This window comes from Pseudophryne corroboree, chromosome 6 (assembly GCF_028390025.1).
Source record: "Pseudophryne corroboree isolate aPseCor3 chromosome 6, aPseCor3.hap2, whole genome shotgun sequence".
Taxonomy (NCBI): domain Eukaryota; kingdom Metazoa; phylum Chordata; class Amphibia; order Anura; family Myobatrachidae; genus Pseudophryne; species Pseudophryne corroboree.
In genome coordinates, this window is record NC_086449.1 from 455,158,017 (window position 1) to 455,175,964 (window position 17,948).

The 17,948-nt window shown below is 46.9% G+C and overlaps 1 protein-coding gene and 1 long non-coding RNA gene across 9 annotated transcripts in view; one reads left to right on the forward strand and one right to left on the reverse strand.

Moving 5' to 3' along the window:
• LOC134932585 (uncharacterized) overlaps nucleotides 1-17,948 on the forward strand; it is an 83,293-nt gene that overhangs the window by 58,046 nt on the left and 7,299 nt on the right. The window lies entirely within an intron of this gene.
• The window catches only part of MLC1 (modulator of VRAC current 1), a 171,114-nt gene continuing 170,366 nt past the window's right edge, over nucleotides 17,201-17,948 (reverse strand). For all 8 annotated transcript variants that reach the window (XM_063927139.1, XM_063927136.1, XM_063927137.1 and 5 more), the window contains one exon: nucleotides 17,201-17,743. In XM_063927139.1, the coding sequence (XP_063783209.1) occupies nucleotides 17,669-17,743 (75 nt within the window). In that variant the 3' untranslated portion in view covers nucleotides 17,201-17,668. The remainder of the gene's footprint in view (nucleotides 17,744-17,948) is intronic.

Consider the following 17,948-nt stretch of genomic DNA (forward strand, 5'->3'; position numbering starts at 1 on the left):
CTCTAACATGGACACAATAACCCCCAGGACATTTCTAACACGACAGCCTGGCTGTTACAAGTGCTTAGGTTGCACGACATGTCGTTCAATGGAATATGGTTCATCTTTTACTCACCCACATTCTGGATCCAAAATCAACATTAAGCATGTTTTAACTTGCCAAAGCTCTTTTGTCATTTACTACATTAAATGCCCCTGTGGCTTACTCTACGTGGGTAAGACCATCCGCCAATTTAAGGAGAGGATGGCACTACACCGCCAAGCCATAGGCTCTGCCCTTGCAGGCAACCCCCAAGAACAACCGGTTGCCCGCCACTTTCGTGAAGCAAAACACACATTGGCCAGTTTACGACATAAGGTCATCGACCATGTCCCTGCCATTTACGTGGAGGTGACCGGGGTGCTCTGTTACTACGCAGGGAAGCCAGCTGGATTTTTGAGCTCCGCACACTCTCACTTTACGGTCTCAATGAGTCCAATAATTTGGGGTACTTTCTTTAGTTATGTAATGTTCTTTTATCATGTAATCTAAATTTAATCTTTACTTGATTATTGTGTCTGAGGATTTATTCCTCATATCATAACTCAGGCTATCAATTCCTCCAGGGCTATATATATTTTTTTGCTAGCTTGATACTTAATGATTATTTCCATTCATGCCACTTCAAAACAGTTTATGTTTAGGGGGCGTGTGTTTCTTGCCATTTATACATATAATTATTCAGTATGCCTGTATTATCAATATGCATATAATAATTCATGCCATGCCTCTTGATCACTTCTAAGCTGTTGTTGACACTTGTTTTTTCACGTTTTATGTACTGTTTTTATGGTGATTATACTTTGTTGCTATCTACAGCGCTGTGTCTGCCTCCAGCGGGTAACCATGGAAACGGCGCTGGAGAGCGCGCGTCGCCTCGGGGTGACCTCATCAACCCCCGTCCAGGAAGCACACACAGCGTGCATGATGGTCTGTGTGGGGTGCTACTTAAGGTAAGATTGTTCTGTTTTATGTTATCTTGTCCTGACAAAATTTAGTAAATAAATGAAACGTTGACCTATAAATGCTGCGCTGTCAGCTTTATCTCTAAACCAGCTTGCTGCTTCAAACGAAGTCCTCTGAGTGCCGTACTCTTCTACTTTGCTACTAATTACTATATCTGGCACCTGGGCACCTTTACTGGTTTTTTGGATCTTAAGGAGTGCCAGTCCCTGCATTGCTATATATATATATATATATATATATATATATATATATGTTGAAGCCGCACAACACTAGTGTATTTCCAATCCACAGGTGCCCGGTCAGTCCATTGGATGTATAACAATCACCATGAGGCTCCAGCAGGGGCTATGGTAAAATAGGACCAGCACTCCTCTTAAATCCCATATCACAAGGTATTTATTAATGCCATATCAGAGGCAAACAGGAAGTGAGTCAGAATATCCAATACTTAACAGTCCAATTCATGAACACCATCCAAACTGGGGAAGCGAGACTCCTGTCCAGGGTTGACTCCCAACGGCCGTTTTGGACATTGCCGTCGTCAGGGGAGAATCCACCATAACTCACAGTACTCTTATACCATAGCTAATAACCATAAGTGTGTGCTCACCTGGTCCCCAGCGTTCACTGACTTCCCACCACCAGACCGAACATGCCTGTATCGCGGCAGCCTGCCGCCGCTGGACGCGGCGTTCTGACGTCACCCAGAAGTGACGTCCGTGCCGCTCTCCCAGCATTGCCTAGTTACTGCTCAACAAAGCATAATCTGCTGTGTGATCACTAGACAGCACAACTAACAATCTTGCCGCACTGCCCAGCAACCCAAACTGCAGTACATTCTGTCTGTGTTACGAGAAGATCGTGAACACTGCGGGACCGGGAATAGCTGTGATAACAATGTGGATAATATCAATAAATACAAAGTCCACACCAAAGCCGACATCAGTGGTCCAGGGCCCTCATTCTGAGTTGTTCGCTCGTTCTTTTCCTTCGCATCGGTGCGATTTTCCGCTAACTGCGCATGCGCAATGTTCGCACTGCGGCTGCGTCAAGTAAATTTGCTAAGAAGTTTGGTATTTTACTCACGGCATTACGAGGTTTTTTCTTCGTTCTGCTGATCGGAGTGTGATTGACAGGAAGTGGGTGTTTCTGGGCGGAAACTGGACGTTTTATGGGTGTGTGTGAAAAAACGCTGCCGTTTCTGGGAAAAACGCGGGAGTGGCTGGAGAAACGGGGGAGTGTCTGGGCGAACGCTGGGTGTGTTTGTGACGTCAAACCAGGAACGACAAGCACTGAACTGATCGCACTGGAAGAGTAAGTCTCGAGCTACTCAGAAACTGCAAAGAAAAATCTTTTCGCAATATTGCGAATACTTCGTTCGCAATTCTGCTAAGCTAAGATTCACTCCCAGAGGGCGGCGGCTTAGCGTGTGCACTGCTGCGAAAAGCGGCTAGCGAGCGAACAACTCGGAATGAGGGCCCAAATACCACCAACAATAATATACAATAATGTAAATATAATAAACATCAGTTGTGTGAACATTAATATAAATATTAATATAACACCGGCATGTGTGCACATCATCTTCTGATTACATATACACATAATGTCTTAATCCTCTATTATAATCAGTATTCCACTCAAAGCGTATCAATCATCTATTCTAAAGTACATGAATGTGCAAACATGCCGCATGTAAACATTAAACACATGTTTAAAACAGTCATTGAAGGAGCACCAACATCAAGATACTGAAAGAGAGGAGCTAAATCGTTGCATTCAAAAAAACACTTTCTAACCCTACAATACATATAATACGTCCCAAGGTGGATCAGGGTCAATCCACTCACTACCTGAACTGTCTTCATTACTACAGATATTATGACATCAACAGTTCCTCATTTAGTCTATGAGGAGCCAATGAGTTTAAATGATAAGTCCATCTACTTTCTTGTCTCAGCAGAATTTTATTTCTGTCTCCCCCTCTCCTCAAGGGCGGGACATGGTCAAGTGGTATACACTTGAAATCCTTCAGCGTATGACCAGCCAGAACAAAGTGTTTCGCTACAGGTGGAGTGCTGGATTCCATTTTTAATGTTGCTTTCTCTAACGTCCTAGTGGATGCTGGGGACTCCGTCAGGACCATGGGGATTAGCGGCTCCGCAGGAGACAGGGCACAAAAATAAAGCTTTAGGATCAGGTGGTGTGCACTGGCTCCTCCCCCTATGACCCTCCTCCAAGCCTGTTAGGTTTTTGTGCCCGTCCGAGCAGGGTGCAATCTAGGTGGCTCTCCTAAAGAGCTGCTTAGAAAAAGTTTTTAGGTTTTTTATTTTCAGTGAGTCCTGCTGGCAACAGGCTCACTGCAACGAGGGACTTAGGGGAGAAGAAGTGAACTCACCTGCGTGCAGGATGGATTGGCTTCTTAGGCTACTGGACACCATTAGCTCCAGAGGGATCGAACACAGGCCCAGCCATGGAGTCCGGTCCCGGAGCCGCGCCGCCGACCCCCTTACAGATGCCGAAAAGCGAAGAGGTCCAGAAACCGGCGGCAGAAGACTTTTCAGTCTTCATGAGGTAGCGCACAGCACTGCAGCTGTGCGCCATTGTTGTCACACACTTTACACCAGCGGTCACGGAGGGTGCAGGGCGCTGCAGGGGGCGCCCTGGGCAGCAATGAGAATACCTTGTTCTGGCTAAAAAATACATCACATATAGCCCTTGGGGCTATATGGATGTATTTAACCCCTGCCAGGTCTCACAAACTCCGGAGAAGAGCCCGCCGAAATAGGGGGCGGGGCCTATCTCCTCAGCACACAGCGCCATTTTCCTGCTCAGCTCCGCTGCGAGGAAGGCTCCCAGGACTCTCCCCTGCACTGCACTACAGAAACAGGGTAAAAAAGAGAGGGGGGGGCACTTTTTTTGGCGTTTTTTGATATATATTAAGCTGCTATAAGGGAGACAACACTTCTATAGGGTTGTTCCTATATATTTATAGCGCTTGGGTGTGTGCTGGCAAACTCTCCCTCTGTCTCCCCAAAGGGCTAGTGGGGTCCTGTCTTCGATAAGAGCATTCCCTGTGTGTCTGCTGTGTGTCGGTACGTGTGTGTCGACATGTATGAGGACGATGTTGGTGTGGAGGCGGAGCAATTGCCGGTAATGGTGATGTCACCCCCTAGGGAGTCGACACCGGAATGGATGGCTTTATTTATGGAATTACGTGATAATGTCAGCACATTACAAAAATCAGTTGACGACATGAGACGGCCGGAAAACCAGTTAGTACCTGTACAGGCGTCTCAGACACCGTCAGGGGCTGTAAAACGCCCTTTACCTCAGTCGGTCGACACAGACCCAGACACCGAATCTAGTGTCGACGGTGAAGAAACAAACGTATTTTCCAGTAGGGCCACACGTTATATGATCACGGCAATGAAGGAGGCTTTACATATCTCTGATACTGCATGTACCACAAAAAGGGGTATTATGTGGGGTCTGAAAAAACTACCTGTAGTTTTTCCTGAATCAGACGAATTGAATGAAGTGTGTGATGAAGCGTGGGTTAACCCCGATAGAAAACTGCTAATTTCAAAGAAGTTATTGGCATTATATCCTTTCCCACCAGAGGTTAGGGCGCGCTGGGAAACACCCCCTAGGGTGGATAAGGCGCTCACACGCTTATCAAAACAAGTGGCGTTACCGTCTCCTGAAACGGCCGCCCTCAAGGATCCAGCAGATAGGAGGCTGGAAACTACCCTGAAAAGTATATACACTCATACTGGTGTTATACTGCGACCAGCCATCGCCTCTGCATGGATGTGCAGTGCTGGGGTGGTTTGGTCGGATTCCCTGACTGAAAATATTGATACCCTGGATAGGGACAGTATTTTACTGACTATAGAGCATTTAAAGGATGCATTTCTATATATGCGAGATGCACAGAGGGATATTTGCACTCTGGCATCGAGAGTAAGTGCGATGTCCATATCTGCCAGAAGAAGTTTATGGACGCGACAATGGTCAGGTGATGCGGATTCCAAACGGCATATGGAAGTATTGCCGTATAAGGGGGAGGAATTATTTGGGGTCGGTCTATCGGATTTGGTGGCCACGGCAACAGCCGGGAAATCCACCTTTTTACCTCAGGTCCCCTCCCAACAGAAAAAGACACCGTCTTTTCAGCCGCAGTCCTTTCGTTCCTATAGGAACAAGCGGGCGAAAGGACAGTCATATTTGCCCCGAGGCAAAGGAAAGGGTAAGAGAGTGCACCAAGCAGCTTCTTCCCAGGAGCAGAAGCCCCCCCCCGGCTTCTGCAAAGCCCTCAGCATGACGTTGGGGCTTTACAAGCGGACTCAGGGGCGGTGGGGGGTCGACTCAAAAATTTCAGCGCACAGTGGGCTCACTCACAGGTGGACCCCTGGATCCTGCAGATAATATCTCAGGGTTACAGGTTGGAATTCGAGAAGTCTCCCCCTCGCCGGTTCCTAAAGTCTGCTCTGCCAATGTCTCCCTCAGACAGGGCGACGGTATTGGAAGCCATTCACAAGCTGTATTCTCAGCAGGTGATAGTCAAGGTACCCCTCCTACAACAGGGAAAGGGGTATTATTCCACACTATTTGTGGTACCGAAGCCGGACGGCTCGGTAAGACCTATTCTAAATCTGAAATCTTTGAACCTGTACATACAAAAATTCAAGTTCAAGATGGAGTCACTCAGAGCAGTGATAGCGAATCTGGAAGAAGGGGACTTTATGGTGTCCCTGGACATCAAGGATGCTTACCTGCATGTCCCAATTTGCCCTTCACATCAAGGGTACCCTAGGTTCGTGGTGCAAAACTGTCATTATCAGTTTCAGACGCTGCCGTTTGGATTGTCCACGGCACCTCGGGTCTTTACCAAGGTAATGGCCGAAATGATGTTTCTTCTACGAAGAAAAGGCGTATTAATTATCCCTTACTTGGACGATCTCCTGATAAGGGCAAGGTCCAGGGAACAGCTGGGGGACGTAGTAGCACTAACCCAAATAGTGCTGCAACAGCACGGGTGGATTCTGAATTTTCCAAAATCTCAATTGACCCCGACGACACGTCTGCTGTTCCTGGGAATGATTCTGGACACGGTTCAGAAAAAGGTGTTTCTTCCGGAGGAGAAAGCCAAGGAGTTATCCGAACTTGTCAGGAACCTCCTAAAACCAGGGAAAGTGTCTGTGCATCAATGCACAAGAGTCCTGGGAAAGATGGTGGCTTCTTACGAAGCGATTCCATTCGGCAGATTCCACGCACGAACTTTTCAGTGGGATCTGCTGGACAAATGGTCCGGATCGCATCTGCAGATGCATCAGCGGATAACCTTGTCGCCACGGACAAGGGTGTCTCTTCTGTGGTGGTTGCAGAGTGCTCATCTGTTAGAGGGCCGCAGATTCGGCATACAGGACTGGGTCCTGGTGACCACGGATGCCAGTCTGAGAGGCTGGGGAGCGGTCACACAGGGAAGAAACTTCCAGGGAGTATGGTCAAACCTGGAGATGTCTCTTCACATAAATATACTGGAGCTAAGAGCGATTTACAATGCTCTAAGCCTGGCAAAACCCCTGCTTCAGGGTCAGCCGGTGTTGATCCAGTCGGACAACATCACGGCAGTCGCCCACGTAAACAGACAGGGCGGCACAAGAAGCAGGAGAGCAATGGCAGAAGCTGCAAGGATTCTTCGCTGGGCGGAAGATCATGTGATAGCACTGTCAGCGGTGTTCATTCCGGGAGTGGACAACTGGGAAGCAGACTTCCTCAGCAGACACGATCTACACCCGGGAGAGTGGGGACTTCATCCAGAAGTCTTCCACATGATTGTGAACCGTTGGGAAAAACCAAAGGTGGACATGATGGCGTCTCGCCTCAACAAAAAACTGGACAGGTATTGCGCCAGGTCAAGAGACCCTCAGGCAATAGCTGTGGACGCTCTGGTAACGCCGTGGGTGTTCCAGTCAGTGTATGTGTTTCCTCCTCTGCCTCTCATACCAAAAGTACTGAGAATTATACGGCAAAGGGGAGTAAGAACGATACTCGTGGCTCCGGATTGGCCAAGAAGAACTTGGTACCCGGAACTTCAGGAGATGCTCACGGAAGATCCGTGGCCTCTACCTCTAAGACGGGACCTGCTTCAGCAGGGACCGTGTCTATTCCAAGACTTACCGCGGCTGCGTTTGACGGCATGGCGGTTGAACGCCGAATTCTAAGGGAAAAAGGCATTCCGGAAGAGGTCATTCCTACACTGGTAAAAGCCAGGAAGGAGGTGACTGCACAACATTATCACCGCATTTGGAGAAAATATGTTGCGTGGTGTGAGGCCAGGAAGGCCCCCACGGAGGAATTTCAATTGGGTCGATTCCTACATTTCCTGCAAACAGGTTTGTCTATGGGCCTCAAGTTGGGGTCCATTAAGGTTCAAATTTCGGCCCTGTCGATTTTCTTCCAGAAAGAATTGGCTTCAGTTCCTGAAGTCCAGACTTTTGTAAAAGGAGTACTACATATACAGCCCCCGGTTGTGCCCCCAGTGGCTCCGTGGGACCTTAATGTAGTTTTGGATTTTCTCAAATCCCATTGGTTTGAGCCACTCAAATCGGCGGATTTGAAATATCTTACATGGAAAGTAACCATGCTACTGGCCCTGGCTTCAGCCAGGAGAGTGTCAGAATTGGCGGCTTTATCGTATAAAAGCCCATATCTGATTTTCCATTCGGACAGGGCAGAACTGCGGACGCGTCCTCATTTTCTGCCTAAGGTGGTGTCAGCGTTTCACCTGAACCAGCCTATTGTGGTGCCTGCGGCTACTAGCGATTTGGAGGATTCCAAGTTGCTGGACGTTGTCAGGGCATTGAAAAATAAGATTTTACTTACCGATAAATCTATTTCTCGTAGTCCGTAGTGGATGCTGGGACTCCGTAAGGACCATGGGGAATAGCGGCTCCGCAGGAGACAGGGCACAAAATAAAAGCTTAAGGATCAGGTGGTGTGCACTGGCTCCTCCCCCTATGACCCTCCTCCAAGCCTCAGTTAGGATACTGTGCCCGGACGAGCGTACATAATAAGGAAGGATATTGAATCCCGGGTAAGACTCATACCAGCCACACCAATCACACCGTACAACTTGTGATCTGAACCCAGTTAACAGTATGATAAACGCAAAGGAGAATCTGAAAAGATGGCTCACAACAATAATAACCCGAATCTTTGTAACAATAACTATATACAAGTATTGCAGACAATCCGCACTAGGGATGGGCGCCCAGCATCCACTACGGACTACGAGAAATAGATTTATCGGTAAGTAAAATCTTATTTTCTCTGACGTCCTAGTGGATGCTGGGACTCCGTAAGGACCATGGGGATTATACCAAAGCTCCCAAACGGGCGGGAGAGTGCGGATGACTCTGCAGCACCGAATGAGAGAACTCCAGGTCCTCCTCAGCCAGGGTATCAAATTTGTAGAATTTAGCAAACGTGTTTGCCCCTGACCAAGTAGCTGCTCAGCAAAGTTGTAAAGCCGAGACCCCTCGGGCAGCCGCCCAAGATGAGCCCACTTTCCTTGTGGAATGGGCTTTTACTGATTTTGGCTGTGGCAATCCTGCCACAGAATGTGCAAGCTGAATTGTACTACAAATCCAACGAGCAATCGTCTGCTTAGAAGCAGGAGCACCCAGCTTGTTGGGTGCATACAGGATAAACAGCGAGTCAGATTTTCTGACTCCAGCCGTCCTGGAAACATATATTTTCAAGGCCCTGACAACGTCAAGCAACTTAGAGTCCTCTAAGTCCCTGGTAGCCGCAGGTACCACAATAGGTTGGTTCATGTGAAATGCAGAAACCACCTTAGGTAGAAATTGAGGACGAGTCCTCAATTCCGCCCTGTCAGAATGAAAAATTAAGTAAGGGCTTTTATATGATAAAGCCGCCAATTCTGACACACGCCTGGCTGAAGCCAAGGCTAACAGCATCGACACCTTCCATGTGAGATATTTTAAGTCCACAGTGGAAAGTGGTTCAAACCAATGTGACTTTAGAAAACTCAACACCACATTGAGATCCCAAGGTGCCACTGGAGGCACAAAAGGAGGCTGTATGTGCAGCACCCCTTTTACAAATGTCTGAACTTCAGGTACTGAAGCCAGTTCTTTCTGGAAGAAAATCGACAGGGCCGAAATTTGAACCTTAATGGACCCTAATTTTAGGCCCATAGACAGTCCTGTTTGCAGGAAATGAAGGAAACGACCCAGTTGAAATTCCTCTGTAGGGGCCTTCTTGGCCTCACACCACGCAACATATTTACGCCAAATGCGGTGATAATGTTTTGCGGTTACGTCCTTCCTGGCTTTGACCAGAGTAGGGATGACTTCTTCTGGAATGCCTTTTTCCCTCAGGATCCGGCGTTCAACCGCCATGCCGTCAAACGCAGCCGCGGTAAGTCCTGGAACAGACAAGGCCCCTGCAGTAGCAGGTCCTTTCTTAGAGGTAGAGGCCACGGTTCGTCCGTGAGCATCTCTTGAAGTTCCGGGTACCAAGTCCGTCTTGGCCAATCCGGAACCACGAGTATAGTTCTTACTCCTCTCCTTCTTATGATTCTCAGTACTTTTGGTATGAGAGGCAGAGGAGGGAACACATACACTGACTGGTACACCCACGGCGTTACCAGAGCGTCCACTGCTATTGCCTGAGGGTCCCTTGACCTGGCGCAATATCTGTCCAGTTTTTTGTTTAGACGTGACGCCATCATGTCCACCTTTGGTTTTTCCCAACGGTTTACAATCAGGTGGAAGACTTCTGGGTGAAGTCCCCACTCTCCCGGGTGAAGGTCGTGTCTGCTGAGGAAGTCTGCTTCCCAGTTGTCCACTCCCGGAATGAATACTGCTGACAGTGCTATCACATCATTTTCCGCCCAGCGAAGAATCCTTGCAGCTTCTGCCATTGCCCTCCTGCTTCTCGTGCCGCCCTGTCTGTTTACGTGGGCGACTGACGTGATGTTGTCCGATTGGATCAACACCGCCTGACCCTGAAGCAGAGGTTTTGCTTGACTTAGGGCATTGTAAATGGCCCTTAGTTCCAGAATGTTTATATGAAGAGACGTTTCCAAGCTTGACCACAGGCCCTGGAAATTCCTTCCCTGTGTGACTGCTCCCCAGCCTCTCAGGCTGGCATCCGTGGTTACCAGGATCCAATCCTGAATGCCAAATCTGCGGCCCTCTAGTAGATGAGCACTCTGCAGCCACCACAGGAGAGACACCCTTGTCCTTGGCGACAGGGTTATCCGCTGATGCATCTGCAGATGCGATCCGGACCATTTGTCCAGTAGATCCCACTGAAATGTTCTTGCATGGAATCTTCCGAATGGAATCGCTTCGTAAGAAGCCACCATTTTCCCCAGGACCCTCGTGCACTGATGCACTGAGACCTGTCCTGGTTTTAGGAGGTTCCTGACTAGCTCGGATAACTCCCTGGCCTTCTCCTCCGGGAGAAACACCTTCTTCTGGACTGTGTCCAGAATCATTCCTAGGAACAGTAGACGTGTCGTTGGAATCAGCTGCGATTTTGGAATATTTAGAATCCACCCGTGCTGACGTAACACTACCTGAGATAGTGCTACTCCGACTTCTAACTGTTCCCTGGATCTTGCCCTTATCAGGAGATCGTCCAAGTAAGGGATAATTAAAATGCCTTTTCTTCGTAGAAGAATCATCATTTCGGCTATTACCTTGGTAAAGACCCGAGGTGCCGTGGACAATCCAAACGGCAGCGTCTGAAACTGATAACGACAGTTTTGTACTACAAACCTGAGGTACCCTTGGTGAGAAGGGTATATCGGGACGTGGAGATAAGCATCTTTGATGTCCAGAGACACCATATAGTCCCCTTCTTCCAGGTTTGCTATCACTGCTCTGAGTGACTCCATCTTGAATTTGAACCTTTTTATGTAAGTGTTCAAGGATTTCAGATTTAAAATTGGTCTCACCGAGCCGTCCGGCTTCGGTACCACAAACAGCGTGGAATAATACCCCTTTCCTTGTTGCAGGAGGGGTACCTTGATTATCACCTGCTGGGAATACAGCTTGTGAATGGCTTCCAAAACTGCCTCCCTGTCGGAGGGAGACTTTGGTAAAGCAGACTTCAGGAAACGACGAGGGGGAAACGCCTCGAATTCCAGTTTGTACCCCTGCGATACAACCTGTAGAATCCAGGGATCCACTTGCGAGTGAGCCCACTGCGCGTTGAAATTCTTGAGACGGGCCCCCACCATATCTGAGTCTGCTTGTAAAGCCCCAGCGTCATGCTGAAGACTTGGCAGAAGCAGGGGAGGGCTTCTGCTCCTGTGAAGCGGCTGCATGGTGCAGTCTTTTTCCTCTTCCTCTGCCCCGGGGCAGAAAAGAATGGCCTTTTGCTCGCTTGTACTTATGGGAACGAAAGGACTGAGTTTGAAAAGACGGTGTCTTTTTCTGCTGATGTGGAGTGACCTGGGGTAAAAAGGTGGATTTTCCAGCCGTTGCCGTGGCCACCAGGTCCGATAGACCAGCCCCAAATAACTCCTCCCCTTTATACGGCAATACTTCCATGTGCCGTTTGGAATCCGCATCCCCTGACCACTGTCGCGTCCATAACGCTCTTCTGGCAGAGATGGACATAGCACTTACTCTTGATGCCAGGGTGCAAATATCCCTCTGTGCATCACGCATATATAGTAATGCATCCTTTAAATGTTCTATAGTTAACAAAATATTGTCCCTATCCAGGGTATCAATATTCTCGGTCAGGGAATCCGACCATGCGACTCCAGCACTGCACATCCAGGCTGAGGCGATTGCTGGTCGCAGTATAACACCAGTATGTGTGTATATACTTTTTAGGATATTTTCCAGCCTTCTATCAGCTGGTTCTTTGAGGGTAGCCGTATCAGGAGACGGTAACGCTACTTGTTTTGATAAACGTGTGAGCGCCTTATCTACCCTAGGGGGTGTTTCCCAACGCGCCCTAACCTCTGGCGGGAAAGGATATAATGCTAATAATTTTTTAGAAATTAGCTGTTTTTTATCGGGGGAAACCCACGCTTTTTCACACACCTCATTTATTTCCTCTGACTCAGGAAAAAATATTGGTAGTTTTTTCTCACCCCACATAATACCCTTCTTTGTGGTACTTGTAGTGTCAGAAAGGTTCAATGCCTCTTTCATTGCCGTGATCATGTAACGTGTGGCCCTACTGGACATTACGTTTGTCTCGTCACCGTCGACACTAGACTCAGTATCTGTGTCAGGGTCTGTGTCGACCCACTGAGGTAACGGGCGTTTTAGCGCCCCTGACGGTGTCTGAGACGCCTGGACAGGCACTAATTGATTTGCCGGCTGTCTCATGTCGTCAACAGTTTTTTGCAAATTGCTGACATTATCACTTAATTGTTTAAATACAATCATCCAGTCAGGTGTCGACTCCCTAGGGGGTGACATCACCAACACAGGCAACTGCTCCGCCTCCACATAATTTTCCTCCTCATACATGTCGACACACGCGTACCGACACACAGCACACACACCGGGAATGCTCTGATAGAGGACAGGACCCCACTTAGCCCTTTGGAGAGACAGAGGGAGAGTCTGACAGCACACACCCAGCGCTATATATATATACAGGGATAACCTTATATAAGTGTTACTCCCTTATAGCTGCTGTTAATATATTTATTTGCTGCCAAACGTGCCCCCCCTTCTCTTTTTTTTATCCTGATTCTGAAGCAGGACTGCAGGGGAGAGTCAGGGAGCCGTCCTTCCAGCGGAGCTGTGAGGGAAAATGGCGCTTGTGTGCTGAGGAGATAGGCTCCGCCCCTTCACGACGTCCTTATCTCCCGCTTTTTTGTGTAAAATGGCAGGGGATTAAAATACATCCATATAGCCCAGGAGCTATATGTGATGTATTCTGTTTTGCCACCTAAGGTATTCTGTTATATTGCGTCTCAGGGCGCTCCCCCCCCAGCGCCCTGCACCCTCAGTGACCGGAGTGTGAAGTGTGCTGAGAGCAATGGCGCACAGCTGCGGTGCTGTGCGCTACCTTAGTCTGAAGACAGGATGTCTTCTGCCGCCGATTTCACCGGACCTCTTCGTCTCTTCTGGCTCTGTAAGGGGGACGGCGGCGCGGCTTCGGTGACCCATCCAGGCTGAACCTGTGATCGTCCCTCTGGAGCTAGTGTCCAGTAGCCTAAGAAACCCGATCCACTCTGCACTCAGGTGAGTCCGTTTCTTCTCCCCTTAGTCCCACGATGCAGTGAGCCTGTTGCCAGCAGGACTCACTGAAAATAAAAAAACCTAACTAAACTTTTATTCTAAGCAGCTCAGGAGAGCCACCTAGATTGCACCCTTCTCGGCCGGGCACAAAAATCTAACTGAGGCTTGGAGGAGGGTCATAGGGGGAGGAGCCAGTGCACACCACCTGATCCTTAAGCTTTTATTTTGTGCCCTGTCTCCTGCGGAGCCGCTATTCCCCATGGTCCTTACGGAGTCCCAGCATCCACTAGGACGTCAGAGAAATATATATTTCAAGGACGGCTGGAGTCAGAAAATCTGACTCGCTGTTTATACTGTATGCACCCAACAAGCTGGGTGCTCCTGCTTCTAAGCAGACGATTGCTCGTTGGATTTGTAGCACAATTCAACTTGCACATTCTGTGGCAGGCCTGCCACAGCCTAAATCTGTCAAGGCCCATTCCACAAGGAAGGTGGGCTCATCCTGGGCGGCTGCCCGAGGGGTCTCGGCATTACAACTCTGCCGAGCAGCTACGTGGTCGGGGGAGAACACGTTTGTAAAATTCTACAAATTTGATACCCTGGCTAAAGAGGACCTGGAGTTCTCTCATTCGGTGCTGCAGAGTCATCCGCACTCTCCCGCCCGTTTGGGAGCTTTGGTATAATCCCCATGGTCCTGACGGAGTCCCCAGCATCCACTAGGACGTTAGAGAAAATAAGATTTTACTTACCGATAAATCTATTTCTCGTAGTCCGTAGTGGATGCTGGGCGCCCATCCCAAGTGCGGATTGTCTGCAATACTTGTACATAGTTATTGTTACAAAGAAATCGGGTTGTTATTGTTGTGAGCAGTCTGTTCAGAGGCTCCTACGTTGTCATACTGTTAACTGGGTTCAGATCACAAGTTGTACGGTGTGATTGGTGTGGCTGGTATGAGTCTTACCCGGGATTCAAAATCCTTCCTTATTGTGTACGCTCGTTCGGGCACAGTATCCTAACTGAGGCTTGGAGGAGGGTCATAGGGGGAGGAGCCAGTGCACACCACCTGATCCTAAAGCTTTATTTTTGTGCCCTGTCTCCAGCGGAGCCGCTAATCCCCATGGTCCTGACGGAGTCCCCAGCATCCACTACGGACTACGAGAAATAGATTTATCGGTAAGTAAAATCTTATTTTCTTGATCGAGGATCGGTGCATCGATATCCTCTCTTTTAACATACGTATTGTTTTGCCAACGTATATCTTTTTGCACGAGGAAACTATCGCATATGTTACATATTTGGTCTCACAGGTCATTCTGTGTCGCAGAGGATAGATCTCACCCATGGCAGGATGTATGAAATTGCTTCCAATCATCATAAAGCAACAATTGACACAATTACCACATTTAAAGGCACCGACTTGCGGATTCAGCCATCCCGTATTTGCTGTCACTCTTGGACTAATGTCCGAATAGGATACTCTTTCTTTCAGATTTCTACTCCTTCTGTAGCTGAATAAAGGAGCTTTTCACAAAATCTACTCAGTGCGGGATCCGTTTGCAGGATGTGAAAATGCTTTAATATAGACTTTTTAACCATGCCTGCTGTAATGGCATATGTGCTCGCAAAAACCAACCGTTCAATGTCCTCTTCTCCCCTTTACTAAAGATGTATTTAGAAAACCAACTGATAAAAACACATTGTTGTTATCAACCAGTTTCCATCCACAACCCCTGAAGAGGGGTCTACCCTTTTCTCAGCTATTACGAGTTGCACGTATCACTTCGGACGTGGCTAAAATACCTGAGGCTCTGGCTAAGATGGGACAAAACTTCATTGATCGAGGATATGACAAACGAGAGGTAAACCGAGCGGTGGCGAGATGCATGCAATACAAGCGTGAGAACCTGTTCACCCCTAAAAAGAGGGAAGAGGACATTGAACGGTTGGTTTTTGCGAGCACATATGGAGGAGGATTGTTAGGGTTTTCTTTAGCATCCACTTGTCTTCATTCCGAGAATTCCTCTGATCCCATCAGACTACCATTTCCAGTTCAAACGGCTGCAGTTCCCCATGACCATTAACAAAGCTCAGGGGCATAGTTTGAAAGTGGCTCGTGCAGATCTGAGGAGTGACTGCTTCTCCCATGGCCAGTTGCCTCCTCTGACAGCTTTGCCATTCTCCAGCCTGAATTCATATATAGAACCGATAGATAGATAGATAGATAGATAGATAGATAGATAGATAGATAGATAGATAGATAGATAGAGGTGGGCCTGGACTGCTCACCCTAACTGCTTACAATGGGATGTGCTACTTAGCTGAGGCTTAACACTACAACATAGAAAAAGAGAGCAGGTGCACCATACAACCATTGGATTTATAATATATTTAATAATTATACATCATATCTGAGTTTTTTGGCATAAAATTGACTAATATTATGAGCCTGCCCACCAATTGTCAAGGCAAACCTCACAGGGCATGTGCCTATAATGTTAGGAAACTCATTATTGTAAAGTAATGCAGTTAAAATTTTTTATATATATAAAAAATTTTAACATGTTGGATGTACTGTATAGATTTTGGTAATATTTATATTGTATTTCATATATAGTGATGTTTTTTTTGCAAATATCGCTATATGTTTGAAGCTGATTGTTTTAATGTAACCTATATAAGGAAGAGAGGGATGTGTTTTGCCACACCCCCTGACGTAGTCCTCTATGACAAAAGGCTTCGGCCGTGGCTAAACAGACGCTCCAATTCGGTGACATCACACGCTGTTTCCAACACTGGGAAACTTTTCAGGAAGCTGCCGGCATTATCTGAACTTACTAGAGCAGAAGGTCGGCATCTTGGTGTGTGCCAGAGACACAGGTGCAGACTGAACCTGGGGCCAAAGCTGGTCTAAGAGCAAATATCTTCTTTTTGATGTACATGAGCATATATACCAATAAAGTTGTTTTTTTCAAATATTACTCAACTGTACGTGCTCCATTCTTTTTGTATGTGAACATTCTCTGCCTGTGACTGAGGCTTACTAGATGATGCTGACTGACATCAATAATGAAAGTGGAAACTGACGCTTAATATTTGAAACTAAAAAGACTTTGCGCATATCCATTATTATTACTACATATTTGTGTGTGTGTGCACACATACATAGCCATACACACATATCTTATTCTCTCCTCACTGCATTCTATAATATGACAATGCATGGTGGGGATTGTAGTTACACAACACCTGTAGAGCCACACAATGGGGGTCATTCCGAGTTGATCGCTCGCTAGCAACTATTTGCAGCGCTGCGATCAGGTTAAATCGCTGCAAAACTGTGCATGCATATGCACCGCAATGCGCAAGCGCGTCGTACGGGTACAAAGAGGATCGGTGCTGGTCGATGGATTTAACAAGGAATCAATTCGCACAGCTGAATGCAAGGTGATTGACAGAAAGAGGGCGTTTATGGGTGTCAACTGACCGTTTTCTGGGAGTGTTTGGAAAAACGCAGGCGTGTCCAAGCGCTTGCAGGGCGGGTGTCTGACGTCAATTCTGGGACCAAAATGATGGAAGTGATCGCAGCGGCGGAGTAAGTCCAGAGCTACTCAGAAAATGCAAAACACTTTTTTGTGCCGTTGGCTGCACAAGCGTTTGCACACTTGCAAAGCAAAAATACACTGCCCCATAGGCGGCGACTATCTGATCGCAGCGCTGCAAAAAGTTGCTAGCGAGTGATAAACTCGGAATAACCCCCAATGTCCAGGCCTGTGCAAGATCGCATTCCATCTAGCCTGTTATTCACATGGAAGTTCAAACTATTTTACTTGCTCAAAAATTGTTAATTACATTGTTATATGTATATAATTACAGTATGCTTTATTTTTGGCTTACAATTTTGTTTGCATAGAACAGTAATTGCACCCATTTTAAAAAATATGAGGCAGACAACTCACTAAATTTATTACATTTCTCAGATACTTTTACACAACAACTGAAATAAATACATAAGACTGAGCAATGCAGTGAAATGTTTTCATCTGGGTTTCTAAAATAATCAATTTATACATATGAGTGAGAAGCATAGCTATAAGCTTTATAGGTTTCTCAGCTGTTAGTGGTCTGCCTACTGTATATAATCGTATAAAAATGGGACAGACTTTGACGTAGACTACACTATATAAAAATATCTTAAAAGACATGGAAATAACTTTGGGGAAAACTAAGCACCGTTACAATGGTGCACAGATGTGAAGACATGCAGAGAACTTTGAGGTTAGTTACATGAAGGACTAGGGATTTGTCTACATGAATTTACACATAGATTGATACATGTGCGCAACATATTGTCAGTAAAGAATGGCCTGGTTGCAAGGAAATTATTTAATATCAATTACAGAGATCAGGCTACTGGGTCATTTGTACCATAACGGCTTTCCATGCACCCTCTTTGTCAAAATTCCTCAGGGTTTTGTTGGCAACCTGCAAATAGAGAGAATTACTCTATGTATAACCTGCATTAATATTTTCAGTAATCATTCTGTTTAAGGTACTTATAACACCAAATTACAGAATGCTCTGTTTGTAACATGCACCTTTTGTACTGTATATATGGAGTAGTACATAATAATTAACGTGGGTGTGCACAAACAACAGTGCAAATGCCGATTGCGCTTTCAACTATTTT